General features: G+C 41.2%; 2 protein-coding genes across 2 annotated transcripts; one reads left to right on the top strand and one right to left on the bottom strand.

Annotated features, from left to right (window-relative positions):
• Positions 1 to 2,326: 2,326 nt before the first annotated feature.
• prom2 (prominin 2) lies at positions 2,327 to 15,571 on the top strand. Its single transcript, XM_044213161.1, has 24 exons — positions 2,327 to 2,498; positions 3,415 to 3,765; positions 5,429 to 5,490; positions 5,863 to 6,068; positions 6,285 to 6,405; positions 6,876 to 6,939; positions 7,072 to 7,161; positions 8,436 to 8,632; positions 9,941 to 10,015; positions 10,353 to 10,416; positions 10,544 to 10,700; positions 10,784 to 10,936; positions 11,070 to 11,193; positions 11,316 to 11,404; positions 11,662 to 11,746; positions 11,909 to 12,052; positions 12,158 to 12,226; positions 12,387 to 12,479; positions 12,601 to 12,654; positions 12,746 to 12,826; positions 13,859 to 13,927; positions 14,054 to 14,143; positions 14,331 to 14,443; positions 14,601 to 15,571. The coding sequence occupies exons 2-24, from the start codon at positions 3,507 to 3,509 to the stop codon at positions 14,650 to 14,652; spliced, it is 2,511 nt and encodes an 836-aa protein (XP_044069096.1). The 5' UTR covers positions 2,327 to 2,498; positions 3,415 to 3,506; the 3' UTR covers positions 14,653 to 15,571.
• A 2,452-nt stretch (positions 15,572 to 18,023) lies between these two features.
• On the bottom strand, positions 18,024 to 23,219 carry LOC122883960 (Hermansky-Pudlak syndrome 6 protein). The gene has a single exon (XM_044213160.1). The coding sequence runs from the start codon at positions 22,836 to 22,838 to the stop codon at positions 20,052 to 20,054; it is 2,787 nt and encodes a 928-aa protein (XP_044069095.1). The 5' UTR covers positions 22,839 to 23,219; the 3' UTR covers positions 18,024 to 20,051.
• Between the last annotated feature and the right edge of the window lie 1,742 nt (positions 23,220 to 24,961).

The following is a 24,961-nucleotide window of genomic DNA, read 5'->3' on the forward strand; positions in this document are numbered from 1 at the left end:
GATGATTCTTAATATAACGTATAAACTATAAAGAACGACACAAAAAAGACCTAAAATATTAGAACAGATCATTGACATTTTCTCTGGTAATCATGGGAAAACAATTTCTCAAGAATGCTTTGGTAAATCTGACCTCAGTGAATTCTTAAAATCACCAGCTCTTGCTAAGGGAACATGGCCCAAAAAATATAAAGAGCTGTGCCCAGTACAGTTTACTGAATTTTCTTATTGAAACAAAGTTTGAAGTGGAATGTGAGCAAGGCACTGCAGCCCTAGTTTCTTAGTAAATAAACACCAAATTGTCAAGGATGCAATTCACAGTGTGACCTATTTCTATTTGTCAATTGTTTTTTTTTAGCAAGTCATTCATTATTTCTTGCCAGGGAAAAACTAATGTAGAAGATGGCAGTCATGTTGGTTAGCAAGAAAAGAGGAATTATAACTAATGACAGAAATTGTGACAATAGCAATGTATGTAATAGATAGCCATAGTTACAGATAAGCTGATCAAGCAGAGCTAGGTGTCTGTTTTCTTTGCTAAGCTGGTGAATCAAACACGCATCTCAGACGTATTATACAACAAAAGGCAAAACAGAGACAGAAGAGCAGAGTGCTGACACTTACTGATACTGATAAGTATATTTTTGTGCTAAAAAGTACATTTTTCAAAGCTCTTCCTTATCAGGTACATTATGGGTTTCAGATGTGTACATTTTGGACAAAAGGTACAAAGTAGTTCCTGGTGTTTGAGCATGGAAGCTCATTCTTGACGTTGAGATCAGTATGTATGACAAAATCGTCTCAAATTAAAGTAGGCAACACTTACTAACTTTTTGAGAACTTTTGACCACATCTCACGGTCATCATGAAGGCATAGTCTCTTAGTGTACAGTACCATTTTGTACCAATTCAGCCTGAACTAATGGTTAAAAAAGGTAAGGCATTTAGAGGCTTCTATCCCTGGCAACGGTGCTTCTGTAAATCACAAATATGTTCATGTCCTTATTGCAACACTAACAGACCAACCAGTAGGAGTCGCTAGTGTTGCGATAAGGACATGATCCCTGACTGGCTTCCCACTTGTGAACACAATGATCCTACATGATCTCAAAGTGCTGTTGTTTCAGGAACACGGAATCATTGAGGACAATCACTGAGTGACAGCACTGCAAGGCCTTAATAAGTCTTCACATGCCAAAGCCACTTGGTAAGTGCTCTCCTGGTAGCAGATTAAAGGATCAGCCTGTAATTGATGACTTTGGGTTAAGGTGAACCACGGACGAGTGATAGGCAAGTGCGCACCTGATAAAGGAAACAAGAGAAGAGGACAGACACAAGTATACAACTACTTCCGCATCATTTGCATCAGTAGAGTTTAGAAAGGGAAATTAGATTCATGCTTGTTATCATGTTCCTTTTCATGCACATGTATTTTCTCTCATCCCTGTAACAGAGGAGTTACACAGAGCAGTACCACAATGCCGTGCAGATTGTGGACCAAGTTCACAAACTAGACTTCAGAAACAGTCAGGAAAAGATGAGAATAGCTGTCACAGTTTCTTCTCTCCCTTGTCAAAGTGGTGCCTCTGCAGATTATAGGTAAGTAATAGTCCTAGTGTGGGTCTTCTTCTCCTGAAAGTAGTTTAATACTAGGTGTAGTTCAGTCTGTAGAAGAATGGTTTATTCTTGTCTTGGCTTGTTGCAGCTGCAGAGTTATACTGTAAATCTTCCTTTTTGACAGTGGTAATAACATGGGGAAAACAGAATTTCTTAGGCGTTGCCAATAATGTTCGCTGAAATATTTTTGTGGATTTCTTGGCAGTATTCAGATGTTGTATTCCCAAAGCTCCCTTCCCCAAGTATATCTTTCCCAGTTATCTTGTCCTGCATATTTGGGCTATATTGTTGCTTGTTTAGACACAGCACCATTGTAGATGTGGAATGATGTACTTGGAATGACTGGATGACTAAAATTACCTTTTTATTACCTTTATAACCTTTTATTAGGAGAAGTAACAGATTGTGATTATTGATTAGAACTAATTTTCTTGTAATTCACTTTGCTCTTCCTTGTTTTCCCCACTCCATGAAGTAAATGCCACATTAGAACTGCTACTTGCATAGGCTTGACAGCTCTTTCTTTTCCCCCGACGCACTCCAGAATCCAGGAAACAAAGTGATAAATCTCATTTGTTTGAAGGTAACCCTGCCAATTATTTTCTTCCTTCCCACCACTGTCACTTTTCTTCCCCACTCACTCCCTCGCTCTCTCCCTGTTTTTCTCTGTAAGACCCTCCCATTCTCTCTCCTCCAGTCCCTTCTCTCCCTCCCTTTCTTCTTTGAGCCAGTGTTCTCCAGTCGAGTACACAGTCCACTTCAACTTTACAGCAGGAGCAGAGCATATCAGGTTTCTACAGGACTGAAAGAGTCACACACCCCTTACAGAATTACTGGAGATCAGAGCAGCACCACTGTCCTTCACTGTCCAGCCGAGGAAGGTGAGTTGTGTGAAAGAAAACAGCTCACTCTGCTCTCCTATGTTTACATTTTGTTTTTCTCTACATTTCTATTCCTTCCTTATCTGTCCTCTTTTCCCTTTGAACTTACTTTTTAACCTCTGACTCACGCCCTTGCCTCGACAAGTGCCTAGACCTGGAGGAACCGTTTCCTGCGTTCCAGTATGTATAGTTAATATCCTCAGGCTACTGCGTGTGAGGGTAAAGTGATCATGTTATATAGTAATAATCTCAGGTAGACTGTTTTCTCTGATTTCAACAGCTTTCTTTAACCATAAGAGGAAGTAAATGTGTTCAGTTACTGTAGGGCCTTATCCATGTAAAGTTATTTGCGCTTCACCTACAAAAAACAGAAGTAACTGATATTCAAAAATAGTTCTGGCAGCAGGCAGGCAATGTTTTTCCTCTTGTTCTATGTTTTACTGTCTACTATTCTGAGAGACAAGCCTGGGTTTGGATAAACAGAGGTGATGCAGGTATCAGAGGCAGATGCAGCTTTTCTGTGTTTTCACTATGAACATAGCGCTGACTCCACAGCCAGACAGGTTGTAATAATCCTTCATGTGTCATTTCATTTTTCTTGAGACATTTCCTGTAACTTTTGAATGTCAACACTTCCTGTACTCCATAACCATGAGTCAAGTCTCTGGTTAAGTAGTAAAAATATAAATCAGAAGCTTAAAGTCCACTGTTTTTCTCAGAAACTAAATGGGCATTAGCTAACATTTATATTTTTCCATTTACAAAATGCCATTGTTACATTTCTATTCCAATGCTATTTTGTAACAAGCTGTGCTGCAACCTCAGTGACTCAGTATGTGGGTTTCTTCTCCAGTCTCTAATTCTCCTGCCTCGTATGAGTGTGTCATTGTATTTATTCTTTTTGTCTTGTTTCCAGGCGCATCAAGACAGAGCTTGTGCCATGAGATGATCACTCTATAAAGTCTTTTTGTCCGGCCAAGTCTTTCCCCACCCGTCTCACCTGTAGCCATGGGGTTATGCGAGATTATGAGTGGTTGGAGGTGGCAGGGCAGCGCTGGAGTGTTCAGGGCCGGAGTAGGAGTGTTGCTGCTGGGGATCAGCCTGGCCCAGTCTGTCCCTTCACAGACTGCCTGTCCAGCAGCTGCAGCCCCACAGAGCCTCACCCAGCCGCATTACCAGGACACAGCAGAGAGCACCAGTGTGGGCTTCATGGCAGCTCTGGTCCAGTCTTTCCTACACACAGTTCAGCCTAACCCCTTTCCTAAAGGTCAGTGGCATCAGCATTACCCAATAATCAAACATCTTGAGTCTCTGCTGTCAAGTTCCGATGTATATGACCCTGCCTACTTACTCATAGCTTCTGTTTGTCCAGGATGTATCTCACATGGCAACCAGGTGCAGTTTAATTCATATTAAAATCATTTGGCTTTCACACTCTGTGCTGGGCAAAATTTCCCTACAGTGGCAAAGGTGACACATCAGTTTTAACTCTCACATCTAAAGCTAGCAATCCCCATACAAAAAGATGACACAATTGGTTAATCAGTAAGTTAATGGAAATTCTTGTATTTTGCCCTGTCAATCTTTAACCTTTATGTCCTGCTCTGATGTTTTTAGGCCAGTGTTTACTGTGACTCAGACTTGTGTCGCAGCTGTGGTCTTTTGTCTGTCCCTGTGACGTATTGTAATAGCTCCAAAAACACTTCTCTATTTCATACATTACTTCCTGCTTGGTATTGAGTTCAAAAAAGGGAAACAAATGTTCGCTAAAACACGTCGAATGACCTTTACCCAGTTCAAAGTCATCACCATGTTGGTTATGGTGGCTTGAATGTTGATATTGTAGGATTTCAACCAACAGCCACTTACTGAGGCATAAAGAGACTTTACGTTTTCTTCCGTGTTAACCAGTAGGTGTCAACAGCTGTTTGAACAAACTGTCTCTATGCTCTATGATAAGGCAAATGGCTTGATGGCTTGTAAACTGTGGGTTTCTGCTTCATAATAAGCCACTAAGCATGAGGCTTTAAATGTTATTAAGTACAGCCTTCTTCCTGAAGGCAGGGAGTCAAACATGAGGGCTCCTTCTTAATGAATTAATAACTAAAAAGACAAAACAAACTGCACTGGTAAAGGATATACACCAACCAAACAGATCCTTTGCTCAAATGTAGATTCACAATCTGGCAACCCAAAATGTATTTTTATTTATGCATTTTAATGACTTATTACTGATTTGTGAAGAATTGAAACACCAATTGAAACAGTAACCTTTTCAACTTTTTTTTAGACAAGTCTAATGCTAATATAATGGAAACATGTGATTGTCAATTGTCAGCAAACACTCAAGCAGTTGACAGTTTCATGTAATATTTGTTCACACATCACTGTAATTCATAGAGACTCCAGCCAGAGATTAATATTAAAAGTCTAGCATTTTTAAAGTAAGCTCAACAGGTTAAAAGAAAGGGAAATGCAAAAGCAATGAAGTAAAATGCTAATTTCCACGACATTTATGGCAGGCTGCAATCTGATGTGAAATAGACAGATGGCGAGAATGTATGTGAATAGAATGGCTGCATCTGTGTTTTGGGAATATCCACTGATAGCAGGGTTCAGTGGGACCATAAATGGTTGGCATTGTATTGTGTTTTGTTTTTGTGTAAAAATCTAATCTCTCCTGAAAGCTGTCCTGGTTTCCTAGTAACCACGAGACGGAGGTGTCAGATTTCCACTTTTACAATGAGAGAGATTAAAATACTTGTACGGAGTACAGGACACATTGTCCCCATGGCCAGGCTTTTGTACATGGACAAGTAGGACAGAGACTGGCAGCATAGAATAGTAATTAGCCTCTAAAAACTGTGTCCTCTGAACATATTTAAAAACACAGAGCCACAAAAACGTTTTCTTCTCCTATTTCTTTCTAGATCTGATCCTGAAAATAGTCCAGAATTTTAAAGTGCAGTTAAATCAAGACATCATCAAAGAAGTAAGTGAATGTACATGAGTTTCACATATTCTAGGATGCTGGTATGAACTTTTACATGTGGGGAAAAAACAGACCCACCCTCCTCAGAGCCCCTCGAGCTGGTAATCTGAGAATGGTTAATGTTAAAACAGCCTTGTGTGTATGTATCTCAGTCGACTGAAGTTACTAAGACTCTTTCGTCCACTCTGACTGTCACCACAGGAAAGTAAAACGACTGTTTGTTGATGTCTCACTGTGTTTGATGTCACGACAGACAACCACAAAGACCTGCCGCTGTTCTGCCATCTTGGCCTTGAAATTGATATTTGTGCAATTTTAGCTGTAATACATGTCATTTGTCTGTATGTATGTGTCTGTGTGCTTTGTGTTCAGATCCTGGTGTATAAAGTGGGTTTCCTGGTGTGTGCAGCCATTGGCGTCCTGTACATCGTTCTCATGCCCATAGTTGGGTTCTTCTTGGCATGCTGTCGCTGCTGTGACAACTGTGGTGGGAAGATGTACCAGAAGCAGACGTCCTCCATTCATTGTTGCAGAAGAACTCTCTACTGGAGTGCATTCGTCACCACAGTCATTATCCTGTGAGTGTGCGTGTGTGTGTGTGTGTGTGGTCTTATGTGCGTTTTTGAACAGCATAATGACATGTTATCCGAAATTAGCATCGAAAAAAGACAGCTTGAATGTGCATGCCTCACTGCCTGTGTGCGTTTCCCTTGGATCGACATTATGTACACATGTATGTATGTGACACAGTTTTAATCGTGTGTGTGTGTGTGTGTGTGTGTGCGTGTTTGTAGTGCTGGGAACATCTGCATGTTCAAAAGTAATGAAGCCCTCAGCGTGAGTGTGAACCAGAGTCCAGTGGAGTTCAACAAAACTATAGACAACATCCACACCTTCCTCACTGCTGTGCCTGAGGTGAGAGAAAGCTCTTGTTGACTTAAGTGCATGGTATGAGTATGGAAATACACATTCATCAATACTGCTTGACTAATTGCTCTCGATCTTTATTCATAAACAGTTACGATAAACCATAATTCTTTGAGAATTCAGTGATCTTGTGAGTGTCTGTTTCCTGCACCCTTGCCATCAGTGTACTGTGAGTCGACAGCTTTTGTGTGAGATGCAAACAGACCCCCTATTCTCCAGTCAGTCCACTGATTAATGGCCAGCTCTGCACTCTGCAGTGTCAATACACTTATCTCAAGATACAAGAGAGTGGGAAAATGTTGGAGTGAAAGACAGGGTCGTGTTCTATTTGTTCTTCTTCATTTTCAAAAGCTGCTATGTACGATTAGCTCATGTAATGAGTCCTTGTATGTTGTATTTCAAGCCATATCTTATGTGCACACTTCGAAATAGTTTGTTTTTCCTCTGCCTATCTCCAGCAAGTCGACTATGTGGTGAATGAGAGCTACACAACCGTACAGGAGGTTACCAGAAACCTAGATGGTAAGAACAAGGAACTGATAATATAAAAAAAAGGAAGCACATTTGTAACTGCTGTGATTTGTGTAACCATCTCACACCTAAGACGGTGTAATCCCTCATTCCATCTCACACCTATTTGTCTGTACGAATTAGCCATTGGATCTCAGTTGGGAGCAAAGATCCAGGAGCGATTCAAAGGAACCGTGGGCCCAGCACTGCACTCAGTTAGACTTCTGGACCAAGGTATGATGTACCTGCATGCTCTGTCCTGTTTTGATCTGAGCATGTAAGTGCTTGTGTGCATTTTTGACAGTACATCAGTAATCACATAGACAGTGCCTGCTCATACAGGAAGTGCACTGTGCAGTATACACTGCATTTCACTTCTTACCATGACATTGAAAAGTTTGATGAAGTATTGAATTAAGTCTTTAATATACTGATAGGCTTGTTTTTTGTGACCAACTGTTTTTATTAGTTATTGCATAGCAAAAAAAGGAAAGAAGAGAAACGACACATATAGAAACATACAAGTACAGAAATAATTATGCCAGTGATCCCCCTCACCATGGATAGATTACTACAAAGTGGTCAGGGGGCTCCAAACCAGAGCCTCTATTTGGAGTGACTGTTATTTGCATGTCTTGTTGGAAAGTCAAAGACCTCAGTCAAAAGCAGGGATGTCCTTTTTTGCTCCCAATCCCGATATGAGTTCTTTAATATTGAGTATCTGCCAATACTTTGACTACAGAAAGCCTACATCAAAATTAGTAAAGCATTTTAACCTGTATCATAGGCTTCCTTAGATAGCTTCCTATAATACTGTGTATTTGTTCTATAATCTGTGCATTTTCTGTGTCGGGAAGCGTTGCTAAGGGTTTAGACAGCCTATTGTCATCTACAGCATGACCAAAATACTAAGTTCAGGTGTAGTTTTCAACCAACAGCAGCGCTTAAGGATATCATTAACCTGTAGAAAGACAAAGATGCAAAACAATTATGAGCAACACGGCTGTCTTTGAATCAGCCTTGTTGCAATGGATAGCTGCAAGTGAATAAAGAAAAGAAAGAAAAAAGAAAAATTCAAGAAAAGTGTTAATCCATTGGGTTTTGTAATTGAGTAACCCTTTTTTTTGGCTGCAGTAATTCCGCCTTTTCCAAGATGACTTAAGTGCTGATACATCATTTACATGATTACGACATGTTTCTTAACACTGCACGTCCACTCTTACAGAAACATGGAGCAGGCTTTGTAGAGCAATATGGAAAATATTTTTAATGCTTTGCTGAAAGCAGCTGAATAATATCTCCCATAATAATCAATTTCCTGTTGTTCATTCTCTTATAGTGCTCACTTTTGTTAGAATTTCCATTTATTTCAGATTTTAAAATTGTTTTTGAATTCAAAGCCAGCTAGCATCAAAAAGGTCATAAATGAATGTCTTGAAATGATGATTATTTTTTAAGCATGTGTGAACACTGACTAATATTTGTGTGTTTTTCATTTGTATGAGCAGAGACTGTGAACACCAGCGTTACTGTGAACAAGCTGAACTCATCTCTGGTCCAGCTGCAGTCCAGCGTGGACCGCCTCCAGGCCAATGTCACTGCTGTTAAAAATCACATCAATCAGACTTTATCCAAGCCAAACTGCACTGACTGTAACGACCTGAAGCCTGAGCTCCAGACACTAACACTGGGTAACTCCATCACTGTAAGTACTGATTCGTGTAACCTAGTATGTAGAACGGGATATTCCCATGTTTTGGATTACATATCTAAATGGTTGAATCACAAAGGCAAGATAAATGAGGTTGGTCTGAACATCCTTTCAGCTCAAGTGTTTTATACAAAAGAGGAGTTAGGTTTGACAGCTCAGATTATAAACTTGCTGAAGTGCAGCCTAAAATCAGCCCTGTCACAGAGTTTGACATTATCATAAAGCAACGGGAATCAAGCTACCTCTGACGCAGGCTGAGACAGTGTAACACATGATAATAGCTCATTTTTGGCTTTGTCTGAATAGTGATTTATCCTCTTCCCATCTGTTCTTCTCTATTCCTCCTACACTCTATGACACATGCACTCTCTTCTCCTTTTCTCTTCTCTCGTCTTCTCTCCTCTCCTTTCCACGTCTCCTCTTGTCTTTTCTTCTTTTCTCTCATCTTGTAGAATATATAATCTTCATCAAGAATAAGACATTGACAAAAGGTAGAGATACCATTCATTATTCTTTGGTATCAACTCATTTCATTGTGGCCCCGTGGCTCTTAACATCAATGAAAACTTATTAGTGCTTGTTTTGCTGACGTCTGCTGCCCCCTTCTGTTAGCTTAAAGTATAATTTGTAATTCCATGTGATTTGGTCACAATGGTTGCACATGTGTTAGGGCTGGGACGATTCATCGACGTAATCGATGAGAAATACGTCGATTTGCATATCGTGCGTCGGCGCGTCGGTATGTCGAATATACAATATGGCTGCACCCGGTCAAAGCATGGATTCTCCCGGAAGACAAGCTGCAGCATGAAAACCTCACCCATGGTCTCCCCTCGCTCTGCCTCTCCCATGTGGTGTACTGACAGTTGCACATGTTCTGCAGAGAAACACACACACACACACACACACACACACACAGAGTAGGCCTACTTATGCCGTTGTTTTGTAAAAGCTTGTAAGTGCACCTGTATGTGTGTGTGTGCAGAGACCAGAAGTGTAGGTGTGTGTGTAATATATTAATGTGTTTTTTCAAATATAATATTTTCAATAGACAAATATATGTTTTGTTGCAGGATAATGCGCTACAGTACATACTTTGTTTCTTGGTACATCTGTTTGTTTTTAAGAGAAAATTATTTAATAAAATATTGAAATATTAATGAGACAAGTTTTTGATATTTATTTTGGGTAAATTAATTGTTATATTAATCAAGTAATAAAAAAATCATCTTTAGATTAATCGTATAATCGAAGAAATAATCGTTAGGTGCAGCCCTAACGTGTGTCTCTGGTTCTCCACAGATTCCCAGCTTGAATGAGTTCCAGTCTGCAGTGGATGAAGTCATCAAAACTAATCTCAAATCTAAAATCACAGAGGTCAGTGACTTCTGTCAAACAAAAATATCATCTTGATAATATAATGCCTGCTTTGTTAACACATCTGAATAAGTTAGATAGAGGGAAGAGCGTGAACAAGTTTTAACCAAAGATAATGTAATAAAAAGAGAAGCATGGATTTGTTCTCAACTGGGACACTGAGGTGAAGTATGTGTGTAATTAGAGATAAATCACTGCCTGACTACAACAAAGGTACTTTTTCATAGAAAAGAGCTTGACAGAAAGACACAATGCAAATGTTGACACATAAACACTATATTTCAAAACTATGTATGTGATATTATGAAAATAAATGCAGTGCTTGTCTGAATTTCAGGTGGAGGACTATTTTAACAGCATCCCCCAGAAGGTGACCAATGACACCAAGGATGTAGTTCGAAGTGAGTGAGAACATTTACTGTCACAAACTTTAGGCCTTCTCTTCTCTTTTGAATTTTAGTTTCTTAATTAAGCTGAATTTTTAAAAAGGTATATGTGCTTGTGTGTGTATATTTGTGTGTTTTTTAGGCAGCAAGCAGCTGTTGGGTGACATAAAAACACAGATCTCCCAGGTTACCAGTGACATCCCTTTATCTAGTCTGACCAACGTTTTGGGGACTCTGGACCAGGTGCAGGGAGAAATCGGCAAGGTCACACCAGAGGTCGAGAGAGCTGAGCATATTAGGTAAAAAGCCTGGATGTGCAAACACACATGATCAATGCAATAAAATGCCAAAAATCAGTCATTGTGAGTGTATACTTCTCCAGATGGGGAGTGTGTGTGGTCCTGTGCTGCGTGGTCCTCCTGGTGGTGGTTTGTAACATCCTGGGTCTGGTCCTGGGCCCTCTGGGTCTGTCACCCAAAACAGACCCCACAAAGCGCTCCTGCACGGCAAATTGTGGAGGCACCTTCCTCATGATGTGAGTTCTGGGTTGTAAATATCAGTTTTTAGTCACATAGCTGATGCTCTTATCCAGATGGGAAACATCAGACTGTCCAAACTGTTTCACCTCCTGAGCTCTTGTTTGATCTCTGACCTGGATGTGGTTGCAGGGGTGCAGGTTTCAGCTTCCTCTTCTCCTGGCTGTTCATGATAGTGGTGCTGCTGCTGTTCCTGCTGGGCGGGAACATTTACACTCTGCTCTGTCAGCCCTGGAACAACGGGCAACTGCTAAAGGTAGCAATACAAAAACATACGCCTGCACACACCTATATTTGCACGCATCGGAAATACAAAGATGCTACAGATGCTGTGTTAAATATCTTTTTTGTTAATATTATTGCATCTTCTCTCCACAGTTAATTGATACTCCAGGTTTAATTCCAGGGTTTGAGATAGGTCCAGCTTTGGGATTGAAAACCAACATCAGTATCTCTGATATCTACAGGTATGTGAGGCAAATTCACCCTCTCACACAGGAACAAATGCATACACACATGCTTCTCACCATTTAGTTTAGTTTCATTTGCTTTCTTACGACATCCATCACACACCTGTCTATCCCAGAAAAATAAACTAGGTTTTTACATTATTCCTTCTTCCGTTTCTCTTTGTGGGTCTAAAGTTAGCAGGAGTCATGAAAACTTTGTAATTGTGATTAGGGGCTATGTATAAATAAGTTTGACTTGATGTTAATGTTTACAGAGACTGTGAGAAAAACCAGCCTCTGTGGACAACACTCCACTTGTATGAGCTTATAAACCTTGACGACCTGCTCAATGTATCTAAAGTGAGTTTCCTTACAGTCCTTTTCAGTTGTTCAAACCTACAATAACTTTTATGCGCATTAAACATACGTTGAAATTCTTTGCCTTTGTCTGACTAAACCTACATCACCATTTATAACGTTTATTTTCTTTATTCTTTATTTTCTTCTGTCGGTCACACACAGTACACGGAGCAGATCCAGCAGCACTTTGAGAATACAGACATCACTCTGTTCACTGTCACGCTCCTGAGCCCTGAAGTTAAAAATCAACTCCGCAGCTTCTCCACCAAGGCTAAAAATGTTGACTGCACTGCTATCACACAGCAGGTAGGCAATATTAATGGGCTTGCATGTATCTTTGTGTACTGTCATTACTTGTATCCCCGTGTCCCGTGTAATTGTGAGCCAGTGTTCCTTGCTTGTGTCTCTCAGATGAACAACATTTCCAGAATCAATCTGAATACAACAGCAGTTAAACTTGATAATCTCGCTGCCGTTCAAGTGAGTCACAAGACATTAATACAACACATAATCCCCTGTTAATATTTTACACTTTACTCTGCTTTACTGCACTATTAATATGTCAAATGATTCCTAATTGAATACATTTTTCTTTGATGCCCATGTTCTATGTACTAATCAACCATTTGCTTGTTTCTAGACAAACAATGAGATTCGAAAAGAGTTCCAAAATGAAGCCAGGGACCTGAGGCAGATCCAGGCTGACATAGAAACAACCATCATACCGCAACTGGTGAGTAGCTTGCCCTCTCTTGTTAGCCATCTCTCCCAATCTCCTCATTCAGGTCTCCCTTTTTCCCATGTTGGCCATCCATCTGAATTTAAACATTGACATCTACTGCTTTTGCCCTCAGGTCAACCTCGGCTCAACCATTGAGAGCCTTCGATCCATCACTGAAAAAATCAATGTGAGTAGACTGACTAAAACCTGGAACCTGTCAGGAATAAAAATCATTCTCCTCTCTTTCTTTCTGTGGCTCATTCTCTCCTCTCTTCTAGGGAACAGTGGGGGAGGTGCTGAGCAATGTGGAAGCAGCACAAGACTTCCTCAACACAAATACGACACAGATCGTCAAGACCGTGAGTCGAGCCATGAGTCACATGAGTTAGAAAAAGTGCTCCATGTAGTCTGTTAATGCCTGTGCTCGGTCAATCATTTAGCCAGAGGGGGCGACGGGGAGGTGCCATGGCTCAGTTAGTATGGATGTGCTGCTTGTAGTTGAAACAATGTGCTTGTAGGTTCCACATCCACAGGGCATGAATTAAATTTATTATGCATGCCTTGAAGTGAAGCTGAGGGGTCCGGGATGACACTTCAGGTCTATTACATTTCTAAGGTCCAATCACATAAAAGACCAAAACTAACAATGTGTTAGTCCATCTCTCAATATCGTCTGACTTCCCAACCCTGTCTGTGGCAGTCAGCCCCAAGCCCATTCATTTCTACTGAAGACAAAACAGCTGGGCATTTTAGTTTTTAGCAAAAGTTGGCCCAACAGCAATAAATATTGCATTTGTTGCAAATTAATACACGTCTGGTGCTCTAGTAAGTATTTACGGCACCAGGACTGTGTACGTGGGATTGACTCAAAATAAACTGGAGTGCCCATGTTTATGGTAATTAAGGAACATGCCACCCAGTGCAACAGTGTGGCCCACTGATGTGTTTTTAACTGTTTTTGGACAATAATGGAGGTCTATTGCACAGAGGAATAAGCTGTAGCAGGCTTTTGCTGCACAGACAATACTTGTCAGTTGGATTAAGTATTTGTTGGTTTTGGTCTTTTCATGGGATTTGTTGACAATAAGAGAAATATAGAATATCAGCAGTCTTATCCTTTAATGTTTTAAAGCCCTTTAATGTTTAATGCATTATGTAAAGCACTATGCCTTTGTGCATGAAATGTGCTATATAAATAAATGTTCCTAATTGCCTTGCCTCGCCTAACCACAATGCTATTGCAGTTATTTACGGGTCACTTAAAAGGATTTACCCAGAATTCCACTTGCTGAGATGACTAGGCATTCTTCTGATTTCTCATGACTTTCCACTATAAAGCAGCAGGAAAATGTGTGGAATTTACTCTCTTTCTCCCACACTCTCGATCCTAGGAAAGCAGAAAGTTTTTGGACTGTCAGCTGGGTTACTTCATTGTTTATGCTGACTGGGCCAACCTCACGGTAAAGTCTGGTCACATTTTTACACCTTTAACATACCGTGCATGCACTCAAAGAAGATAAAGTATGTGTCCGATGTCTGTGTACACAAATGAGTTCACCGTTACTGATCTGTGTATTCTCCCTCAGATCAGACAGCAGGTAGGTCGCTGTGGGCCGGTGGCAGGAGCTGTGGACTCTGTTGATATTATCCTCTGCTCACACATAGTGGAGTCTCTGGTGAGGATGACATGTTGTTTGCTCCACCTACAGCTGCACATTGTCATCACTAATGGATTTCTTTTTGACAAATACACTGAAGTCTGGAGAGCATAGGGGCTAGTTTGAGAAATGTCAATTGTTATGTTTGTAAAACTAATCACTTTTTATCAGTTCTGTATTCACCCATGTGCTCTCTCTCTCTTAGAATGCGTTCTGGTTCAGTCTTGGCTGGTGCATGATCTTCTTTATCCCCAGTATCATCTTTTCTGTCAAACTAGCCAAGTACTACAGGAAAATGAAGTACTCTGATGTCTATGAGTGAGTAGTACAAACAAACAAAACTACAAACCATGCATCTGCTAGATCTATTTAAACTCACATATCCATGTGTGCACATGTTGTGCAAGAATCACACAACTGATTCATTTGACTGTGCTGGCCTGCCTTTGACTGCTGTTAATGTCTCTATTTCCAGCAACAACATAATCATGAACCACATCCCGCGGGCCCAGATGAAATTCACCTGAGAGGATGGCGTTTGTGCGATACAGCTTTAAAAGACTGCAGGCGGAACTGTGGCAAAGCTTGGAAAAAAAAAAAACACATGGTGCAATTCTGCACAGATGTGGCACATTGTCACTCTGGTAAAAGGTCTCCAACTGAAAAAAAAAAAGATTCAGTTTATGTTAAGTCTTTTTTAAATTCTAATTTTCACCATAGGGTGGAGAAGCAAAGCTACTTATTCAGCGACTGCAGTGGACTGCTTTGAATTGACCTCAGGGGGACACAGGGCATAAGGGAATCTGCAGGGATTTTTTCATCATTTTAAATTACATTTCAAAGAGATTTATTAAATTTATTGTATTAGATAAATGTTTTGTATGTATTTAATGTGTGAACTGAGCTGCTGCTGGTTTCTGAGAATTTAGGCTTCATATTTCAAAATGTAAAGCTGATTTTTGTAGGGAGTTGATCGCATTTATGATTTATATAGTCATGTTGGTGTGCAGTGCTCTCAGAGAACGCAGCAGCAGTGTGGTACTGTGCCAACAGGCATTTGTGATGTGCCAACCTCTGTCTGTTCAGCGCTGCGGTTTGTCAACCTGATTCCAATGGGAAACACTTTTTAACTAAATTCTTAATTATACTTGCACTAATATTAAGAATCAAAGTACAATTATTATTTTTTTTACGAATCATTAAATTAATACACTTTTTTGTGTGACAGATGTGACTGGTATATCACCATTTTAAGTTTTTGTTACCATTTTGCAAATGTATTTTTGTAAATTTTGACTGATGTGATTCTTGATTCGATAATGATGCGTTTGTACTTTGTACTACTTTTGTGTTTTATCTTTCTGTTACACAGCACTTTATATGGTCTGCCCAATGTGATTAAAAGGTTGTTGTGTCAGATGTTGTGAAAACTACTGATCGACTGCACTGAGTCTGTTGTGCATTTTTGTACCTTTTAGCTGTAACATGAGTGGAATCTCACAGATCAGTCAGTGTGTTTTCCACACAAACCATGAAAGTGCTTTTCACAGTGCACATTTGTAGCCCAGTATATCCTTTTGGATCGTACATGAACCTTCATCACACTGCAACACTTTATGAGAAAGTTGAAGCCTCTGTACAGTCCCACAGTTGATGTGCTACAATAGCATAAAAACTTTATTAATATTATTTTATTTATTGACTTCATGGTACATCAGCTTTACTTTGTCTCTTATGTGGCTTGCTTGTAAGCACGAACTGTTCGCAAACAGAAACACCCTACTGTATACATAAATGGCATATTTAGACAGATTACACATATATACTACTAATATATTATGATTTACTATGGTAGATAGAGATGGTGTGTGTTTGTGATCATGATTACTGACAGTAACTTTAGAATGCATCTGTTATCTCAAATTATTAATTATTATTATTATTAACTTAGCAAACAGATCAAGAACGTAACTCTAAGGTTCCCACTCATGTGACACTGTGTAGAGAACATATGAGAAGAGGAACATTCTGTGAGCTGGTTTAAAGATGTAAAGATTTAACTTAATTCAAGATTTCACAATAATATGAACCTTGCCTCCCTTTGACGTTTAGATACTGCTCAAATTATAACAGACATACCTTGTGGTAAAGGACTTTTTTTAAGCACAGGAAGTTTTATAGCACCTGGAACGAGGTTTTGAAAATTCCACAGTGTCCTGTTGACTGTACTGAGGTCAAACAAAGCAACAGCAAACATGTTGTTCCCCTATTTTTAAAGCAATTGGAGACATGTTTTCAACAAAGTGAGTCCATTCATGCAGTCTTTTCTCTTTGGCATTTGCCACAACCCAGACGGGCTGTTTGCATAAATGATGCATTCAACCCTTCAGCCAATCAGCAAAGGAATGAAATCACAGCCTTTGGGGGAAAAGTACAAATTTAATATGAGGCTGATGATCCATAGACTCATTTATAATCCAATCATGGGAGACAAAACAGGAGCAGTATGGTTATTGAAACTATAAAGCTTCAGTGTTGCTCTTCTGTATGTAAATCCAACTCGTGTGAAATATAAATTACCTTTAGCCTGAGAACCTCATTAATATAAGTGATGAAAATGTCATTTAATGCAGTTATCTCTCTACTCATGCATTGATTTGTGCAGCTCTCTTGGATATAGTCAGCTGTCCAGAGACAAGCAGAGGAACAGGCAGGGCCAGTCAGCGTCTGTTTAGATTTAGTATTGCTTACATAATGCCATCTATAATTAGAACAAATTAATCAATGGCATTACAGCACCTGCATGACTCAAAACCTTGTAACACGAGAGGCTGGATAAAAGGGAAACTCAATCCGAAGAAAAAAAAAAGGGGGGCCACAAAGTGAAAGAGAAAGAAAGAGGGAGGGAGGAAAATAGAGAGATTGGCTGTTAGGTATCAGGTTATGGCTGTTTCTGCAGCTTTCTGCCGTTTTGTTGTCCTTTGGGAAGACTCAGCCTCTTATTACCCTCTGCCTCTTACACTGAAGATTCAGGACTCGCTACCCTCCACTTTCCACCTCTACACTTATTCCAACCCTGTTATCATACCCTCACATCCCCATGTGGAACCTGCCTATTTGCTGTGAGAACCAGCAGCCACACACATGCACTCAGTGTCCGACCTCTGCCTTTGTTGTTGTCAGAGTTAGTTAAGAGGCGGCCTCTGATTCAGAAGCTTAATGGGTTAACGAGTGACCATTCCTCTTATGGGCGCTGACCATGGAAACATTTGAATGAATTTACACACTCAAATCCTTCCACTAGATCACACACACAAGGCTGTAGCTGTAAGTGGATTTGTCCATGGAAGGGATATGGTGAAATGGGGGCAGTGGATCATATGAATGAATAACTGCGTACAAGATCTCAAATGTCGGCATAGCTAAGCTTTTATATCGGTAGACTGTTTTTCAGGTCAAATAACTGAATGAATAAACCTGAAAGAGTATATTGGCCTTGACATTTTAGTTGTTTCAGATTGAATAGTGTGACCTGTTGTTGTGCAGTAGTGTGAATTGAATATGCTGATAAAGCTGAACAAACCAGCTATCTGTGGGAACGGGGACTTGGCAGGTAGGTGACAATGACACGTTTGGAAGCACTATTAAAAGAAGCTAACCCATAGATAAATGTATTGCTAATTGACTGTCTATTCAGTCCCCCGTGCATTACTGAGGGATGTGACAGGAACACAATATAATACAATCTAAAACACCACAACAAGTTAAAGCAATCAAAACCTCAACAACACTGAACATTACAAGCTTCACATTTGTTGCAGGGCTGTAATAATGGATTGCATTACACTGTACAAATGCAGAACAAGTAACTTAATATGTAAAACTCAGGACAGCAAAACAGAAGCATTATCTTCAGTTTAATAGCATACAGCATCCGTTCATAAATACTTGTATACATTTTCTTTTTTCAAATACCGCATAAAGGAGAGCGTCACCAAAAGTGAACACAGTAACCATCTAAACTTTGCCAAGCAAATCCAGGAGGAATTCCTATTTGTTAAGAAAAACCATAAGAAAAGTTTAAGGCAAATTAATATTTAACATCTGAACAGTCATAACATCAGGCTGAGTAGCCTGTCTGGGGAAGTCAGGGAGTTCCCAGTGACTCGCAGATGGGCTGAAACATGTCTGGTACACAGCGAAACTCACGGTACTGAACTGAAATCGTTTGCACAGATTTTTGTTCATGCTTGTCAAAGTGTACAGAGCTTGGAATGACACTATTAATACACCATACATCAGGCCAGAGTAAGAAATCAGCAGGATTCATATTGAAATTAAAATGTCATAAATACAGCCTTTGACTGTAGAGGCCGAGAAAAACCCAAAACACTGTACTCAGAGAACAGAGAACAGATCCTTTGATCGACCTCCACTTCGTTCTCAGTGAAGCTGAGGAGACGCAGCAGGAATGTGACACTACCCTGTAAATGAAGAGCAGCTGTGAAAGGCACTCTGATTGTTCTGCAGCATTTTACAGTCTGACTGTCACTTAGTTTCTCTGTCAGTACCTCACCCATGCAGGGCCTAGGGTTATCATTCTAGTAGTCTTCCAAAGATTGCTACAAAATTAATAACATTTTGTTTTGGAGGGCTCCACAGTTACATACAAAAAACACTTCCTTTGACTAAAAAAATCTAATAGACAATAGGCATTAACATAGGCATCAAAGACAATAGGCACTTAAATATACTTTTGTTTGCAGCACTTAATCAGAAAACATTCATTTCAACAGATGCACCAAAAGCATGGTACAAACAATACTGAGTGAAACTGATTGCACTTTTATATCACCCCAGAGCATGGAGAAAACTAAGAGGAGCAAGAAGACAGAGGTCCTAACATCTCTAATAATATTACCCTCACTCGGTCCATGAAGGAGGACGTGCATGACCTTATGCAAGCAGCAGCAAGTTAGTCACAACGTGCCCAACCCACACTCGAATCCTAACAGAATTACGTCCAAAATTGAATTTAAAGTCGAACTGTGAGTCTGTGAGTTTACTGGGTATTCTGTCGGGAATGTCCTGTGAGTTGTGCTGCGAGGGAGCAGAGTGGACAAGATGGTCTCTGGAGAGACAAATGGATGACAAGGAAAGGAAAAATGGAAGCAAAAGCCAAACAGGCAGACTGTTTTGGGTTTGGGTTACATGTTCTGTTTGAGCCCACCGAAAACAGGTTAACGTTTAAGCACTTATAATATGTTAAGTACAAAACTAGAAGTCAGTAAAGGAACCTTGGACTCCCCCCCCAAACCATACCATACTTAAAACAAACATTCAAACACAAAGGCCTGCTTGTTTGGATAACACTCAGTAGATTACCCACAGCATGAACACACTTTGACATCAACACGATAAAGGCAGTTATATTTGGCTACAATTAGCAGACATCAGCTACTTTAAAGGCCAAAACAAAGAATATTCTAAACACAGATATGATAAACCCCAAAAATGGGAGTTAGTGGCTTTGATATATTATCATTTATTGATGACTATGCAAGACTATGCAATAACATTTTCATCCACATGCAGTTAAGGCTTAAGAGATAAATAACATTGCAGATACAGTATATACACATTAAGACTTAAAATTACCTGCAGTATTTACACTAGTAAGATCTTTAGTAGTCATTTCATAGTTTCTAGTAGTCATACTTCATCTGACATTACCAATCTTTTTAAAAACACAATCAAATATCACAATTAACTGCATTTCACTAATGATACCTGTAACATACTGATATTATTCTGTTTTAATTTGATTGTCAACACACGCTGCTTGACAGTTTAGTCAGATTATGTGTGGAATGTTTTATGAGACAAGTTTTGTTCTCCATTTTAGGTGTGTTCATTTTTATGTAAATCAGACTGGGTTAGCAGGTAGTGCCACCCTGGCTCTTGAGACATTTGTGTGTGTGGATGACTGCTGTTCAGGTGTTTCTGCAAGAAGAGCCGGGGCAATGTTGCTACCTAGAGCAGAGTCTGTGCTGGGATCTGTGACAGCCCTGGGCTGCTCTGCGGGCTGGCGAGGAGGTGCAGGAGGGGGGTATGATGGTGACTGGAGGATGTCAGCATAACACTGGCTAGGCTTAGTCTCCCTCTGAAGGACTTTTCTCAGCAGAGGTTTCAACAGTCCGATGGTCAACTGGCTGCTCTGTGAGTCTGCAAAGGGAGCAGGGGATGAGGAGGTTGTACTGGACATGGAGGAGGAAGAAGAGTTAGGGGAAGGGAGGTTTTTGAGCACCAAGTTGAGAATAGTGGTAACAGTGAGGTCCTCTGGGCACAGCACCCACAGCAGGTCCAGGTAAGGGTCCAGGTCTCTGTGCTGGGCCACTTCACACAACAGAGTAGTGAAAATCTCCTTGTTGAGCAGCGGACTCTGCTTGCAGAACTTCTGGGCCACCTGGGTGACCCGCTCCCACTGCTGCTTGGCCATGAGGATCCTCAGTGCCTGGAGGATGGCGTTGGGTCGCCCACAAACCAGAAGCAGCTCAACCTCCAAGTCCTGGTACTGGTCTCTGTCTGGGCTCAGGCTGGACAAGACGCATAGGGCACGTTTATAGAGTGGCACGTTGTTCTCCCCGCCCTCCCCTCCTCGCCCACCGGAGAAGCTCCAGGAGGAAGAGGCCAGGCTCAGGCCGAGGCCAGCGGAGCCCTGCTGCTGCTGAGCGAGCTCGAGGAAACTGGGCAACCAGCTGGGCTGGAAGTGGAAAACTGATTGGCAGAGGAGCTCAAACACAGGCAGGGCAGCTGGGGAAGTGGAGCTTGCAGGTTTGGCTTTACAGTTAGCAATGTGATCAGCTTTGAGGCTATGATTGTGTTGTGGCCTGCCGTTTGTGAATTGGAGGGAGGCTGGGGTGCTGGGTGTCAGAGCAGGACTGAGGACAGTTTTCCACACGTCTGGGGGAGCCCTGCTGGACAGAGAGCCCTCCCCGTTGTAGTGTAGCTGAAGGGCAGCCTGCGCCGCCCTCCACACCTGGGAGGGGAAGATGCTGAAGATAGAGTTGAGGTAAAGCAGAGCCTCTTTATCCAGCTCTGAGGATGACAGCAGCCTGGCTACTTCTTTCTCAACTAGATTCTCACACATTGCCTCAACCTCTTTAACACTTCCCCTCACTAAACTGCCCTTCACCTCTTCCAGAGAAACCAAAGCCTTGAGCTCAGCTTCCAGAGAGCCCATTAGCTTGTCTTGGCCTGCTGTACATCCATCTCCTCCATTCTGGGACAGCTCTGCTCCTTTCTGCCTCGACCCTGCACTGAGGTAGTTCCTGAGGATGGAGGCTAAAGAGATGGGAGCCTGGAACCTACCTCCTTTCTTCAGCGTGTCCACAGTGAGCTGGGTGCTGCTCAGGCTTCTCTGCTGGTAGTATTTACAGGCTTCCTCAAAGACAGCCTCTACCAGGAGGGCTCCAGGATGAATACTCTCCACCATACTGAAACCGGAAGGCTTCATCTTAGAGTTACAATCTCTGGAGTCTGTCTCCTTGTTCAATACCACAAAAAGTCCAGTTTCTGAGAGCAGGTGAGGTGTCTTTCTTTCAGCCCGGTTTACATATAATAACCCCTCTCTCTGCAGCATGATCTTTTCCAGCTCTCTGCCACAGTTCACGTCTATCAGATGCAGGTTTTGCCCTATTAGCAGCGCAAGGGTATCCTGGTACATGCAGAGGCTAGTGTGAGAACCAAATGTTACCAAGCAGTTGTCTGCCAGTTTGTATACCTGCCGCAGCATCCCATCTTTCTGCAGAAGACACACCCAGCCTGTGCTGAGCAGCAGCAGCAGGCCTCCACAGGTTGTAGGAGAGACATTGTAGATCTCAGGTGGTTCAAGAGTTAATAAATATCCTAAACAGTCTGTCACCAACCTCTTAAAGTCAGACTCTTTAGCTGAAAGCTTTTTTAGGGGAGTGTTTTTACATGTGGTGTTGACTGTGAAGGAGTCATGGCGAGGGGACCAGGAGAGAAAAAATTTGGAGATGCTCAACAGCGGCTTCACTTTCAAGTCAGGAAGAAGATGTACATATTCACCTGAGCTGACCACAGTGAATTTAGGATTGTTGTGGAGGGCGATTTTCACTCCTCCCAGGCTGACAGCCCCCTCCTCCACCTCGAAGTCACGTCTGCAAACACAGTATCTCAACATATTCCTTGTGGAGCTGAGGGCAGGGGAGCTTTCTGAGGGTGGCCTCTCCTCACACCAGATGATAAGATTGGAACAGACACAGACAGACACCACTCTTGCTCTGGGGCTGTTGCACAAGTCTGATGTTTGCAGAAGATGCCAGCCAACTTTGCACTCCTGGAACTTCCAAAACTCAGCTTTTCCATCCTCATAAACCACCGCCACAGCTGCTGTGGCTCTGCTGCTGCTATTACTATGGTCCAAATACAAAACATCCACAATAGGCACAGTTCGTGTCAACCTCAAATCCAGCTTCTTCTGGTTCTGGGCCAGCTGGGGTCTCTCATACTTGTCAAAAGTCACGAGACCGACCTTAGGTTTGCGGAGGATAACGTGGATGTGACGTCCATCTGGGCTCAGGCGAACGTTTGACTGCTCGTTATTGGTCAGTTTAAAGATCTCAGTCAGCTCTTTACCGCCAGTATAGTCGCCGAAATCAGACAGTTGCTCCAACACCAACCTCGCCATAACTCCCTGTTCCCAGCCTCAGCAGCGGAATGTTGCTTGTAGTTAACTTGCCACAGCGTATGAACTAGCCTGCTAGCTTGTGTGGCACATAAATCCCACCTCGGGCTCCAGAGAGGCTAACTCAAAGGCATCCCGTTAGGTCCGATGACAGGCTTCATCCCGTTGTTAACGTTCGTGCGGAAGGATACATCCTCCGACAGCCTTCGGCGCCGCTAACCCCATGTCGGTAGACCACAACGGAGCTAAACTGTTAGCTGACAGTAACCGCTGAAAAAGTTTTAAGCCCAACTCAAGAAAGACGCTTTTGTCATTCCGATGCTATGCTAGCACTCATCACGGGATTGTTAATTTCCTGATACCCAGGATATTTTGCATAAGAGGAGGAGCTGAACGACGACACGAAGGCCAACAAAGATTGTGTAGAGGCACAGAGATGAGCAACTGCCGTTGCACGTTTGGTCTTCAGTCAGCTATTTAGACCAGCTGGTGAGGCTAGTTTGTTGTCAACCAGAGTTAAACATCTTGTCATCTTCGCATTGAAAATAAAAATAGTAATTTATTTTGAGAAGAAAAATCGCCATATATATCTATCTCTCTATCGATCTACCTATAAAATCTGTTTGATAGGGAGGAGGCCACTATAACTACCCTGTTGGTTACTCAAGTATTCATCTATGAATCCAAAACTTATCTTTTGAACTGAAATCCTGATAAAATTTAGCTATGGTATTCATTCTCACTAGTGTAATTGGAGCTGTGACTGACAAATGACTTATACAATTCACATTGACTCACATTGCTTGTTATCTGATGCTGAAATAATACTGAACACAAAATTGTATACACTGCTATCACCTGCAACTTGTTACTGCAGAAGAACAATCTGGTCCATATTGAAGTATTAGGTTTATCTCCTTAGAAACCAAAAGAAAAAGATAACTGTAACAATATTTCTACATTTTTGGTCTCTTTTATGCATTAGCATTTCTCCCCCCCCAAATAAGTATCATTGTATTGCTGTTGTCTCTCTTGCTGTTGCGATTTAGCAACATGCTTAACAGCAGTTTGTTTTCATCTGCAGGAAACTTGTCCCTCCAAAAAGGTGCACAGCTTTTGCATTTCCATCTATGTCCGCTTTGAAACCACGTTTAATGGCAAAATGGGGTCTAGAGCAGGCCTCTCTCATGTGGTCAAGAATTAGATTTTCAGTCAGTTTATTATGTTGTCCGCTTTTGTTTTGTGTTATAAATAATTTGGTGTACTTTGCTTTGACTAATCAATGATTTGTCAATACATGTATACCATTCAGGTGTTTTCCCCCAATTGAAAAACGGTGTAGAAATTGGGGAACTACAGAGCAAAGTGCAATTCAATATTGGATCACAGTTTTGACAGTGTTTGGTAAGTGCATTTATCTTGAGCAAGATACTGAACTGCTTTCAGATCTAGCTTCAGTAGCTGACCTCAACCTCTGACCTTTTAACAGACAGTGCAAACAAAAAGAGAATGTCACTTTGGGAATTAATACCATTGCCCATTTTGTTTTATTTCTAAGTTCCTCATGTTGGAGGATAATTCGGAAGAAACAGAACAAAGAATATGTGCAGTAATGCTGACGCTATTTTGCTGAAAACAGCTTGAAAGTCGCAGTAGGTGAGTTGAAAACAATATCTAGATAAGCAAAAATGAGGAACTGTGCTAATTTCCTTGTCTGCTCTGACAGCATACTTTCAGGGATGTTTTTTTTTTAAAGCTAACTCATACACAGTGTAACTATAGAAACCAGTTTTACCTCCACAGATCTGGAGGCAAGAATCCAACTTAGAAACCGTTCCAGTACATCCTTGTTCATTTTGGTGAGAGGCTCTGAAAAGAGTAGTTGGTCAATAACAAAGTCAGCTGGGTTGATACCAACCTGAGAAACTGACTCACTTAAATCAGCTTTGGAAAAAAGAGCCATCCTGCTTCACACCACAGATGTGTTTGCAGAAGGATTTGACAAGTGATGATGGTCAGGTTTAGATGAGTCTGCAGAGGATGGCGTGGTAGGCGTCTCAAATGCCAACTAACAGCACGCAGAGGTAAAAAACTGTTTTGTCTTTGAAGGAAAATAACATTTATTA

This window comes from Siniperca chuatsi, linkage group LG11 (genome assembly GCF_020085105.1).
Source record: "Siniperca chuatsi isolate FFG_IHB_CAS linkage group LG11, ASM2008510v1, whole genome shotgun sequence".
Classification (NCBI taxonomy): domain Eukaryota; kingdom Metazoa; phylum Chordata; class Actinopteri; order Centrarchiformes; family Sinipercidae; genus Siniperca; species Siniperca chuatsi.

Coding starts and splice junctions, on each gene's coding strand:
- prom2 (XM_044213161.1), top strand. CDS start 3,507: ATGGGGTTATGCGAGATTATGAGTGGTTGGAGGTGGCAGGGCAGCGCT. Junction 10,701..10,783: donor GAGAGAGCTGAGCATATTAG/GTAAAAAGCCTG, acceptor ATACTTCTCCAG/ATGGGGAGTGTGTGTGGTCC. Junction 11,747..11,908: donor ACCTGCTCAATGTATCTAAA/GTGAGTTTCCTT, acceptor GGTCACACACAG/TACACGGAGCAGATCCAGCA.
- LOC122883960 (XM_044213160.1), bottom strand. CDS start 22,838: ATGGCGAGGTTGGTGTTGGAGCAACTGTCTGATTTCGGCGACTATACT.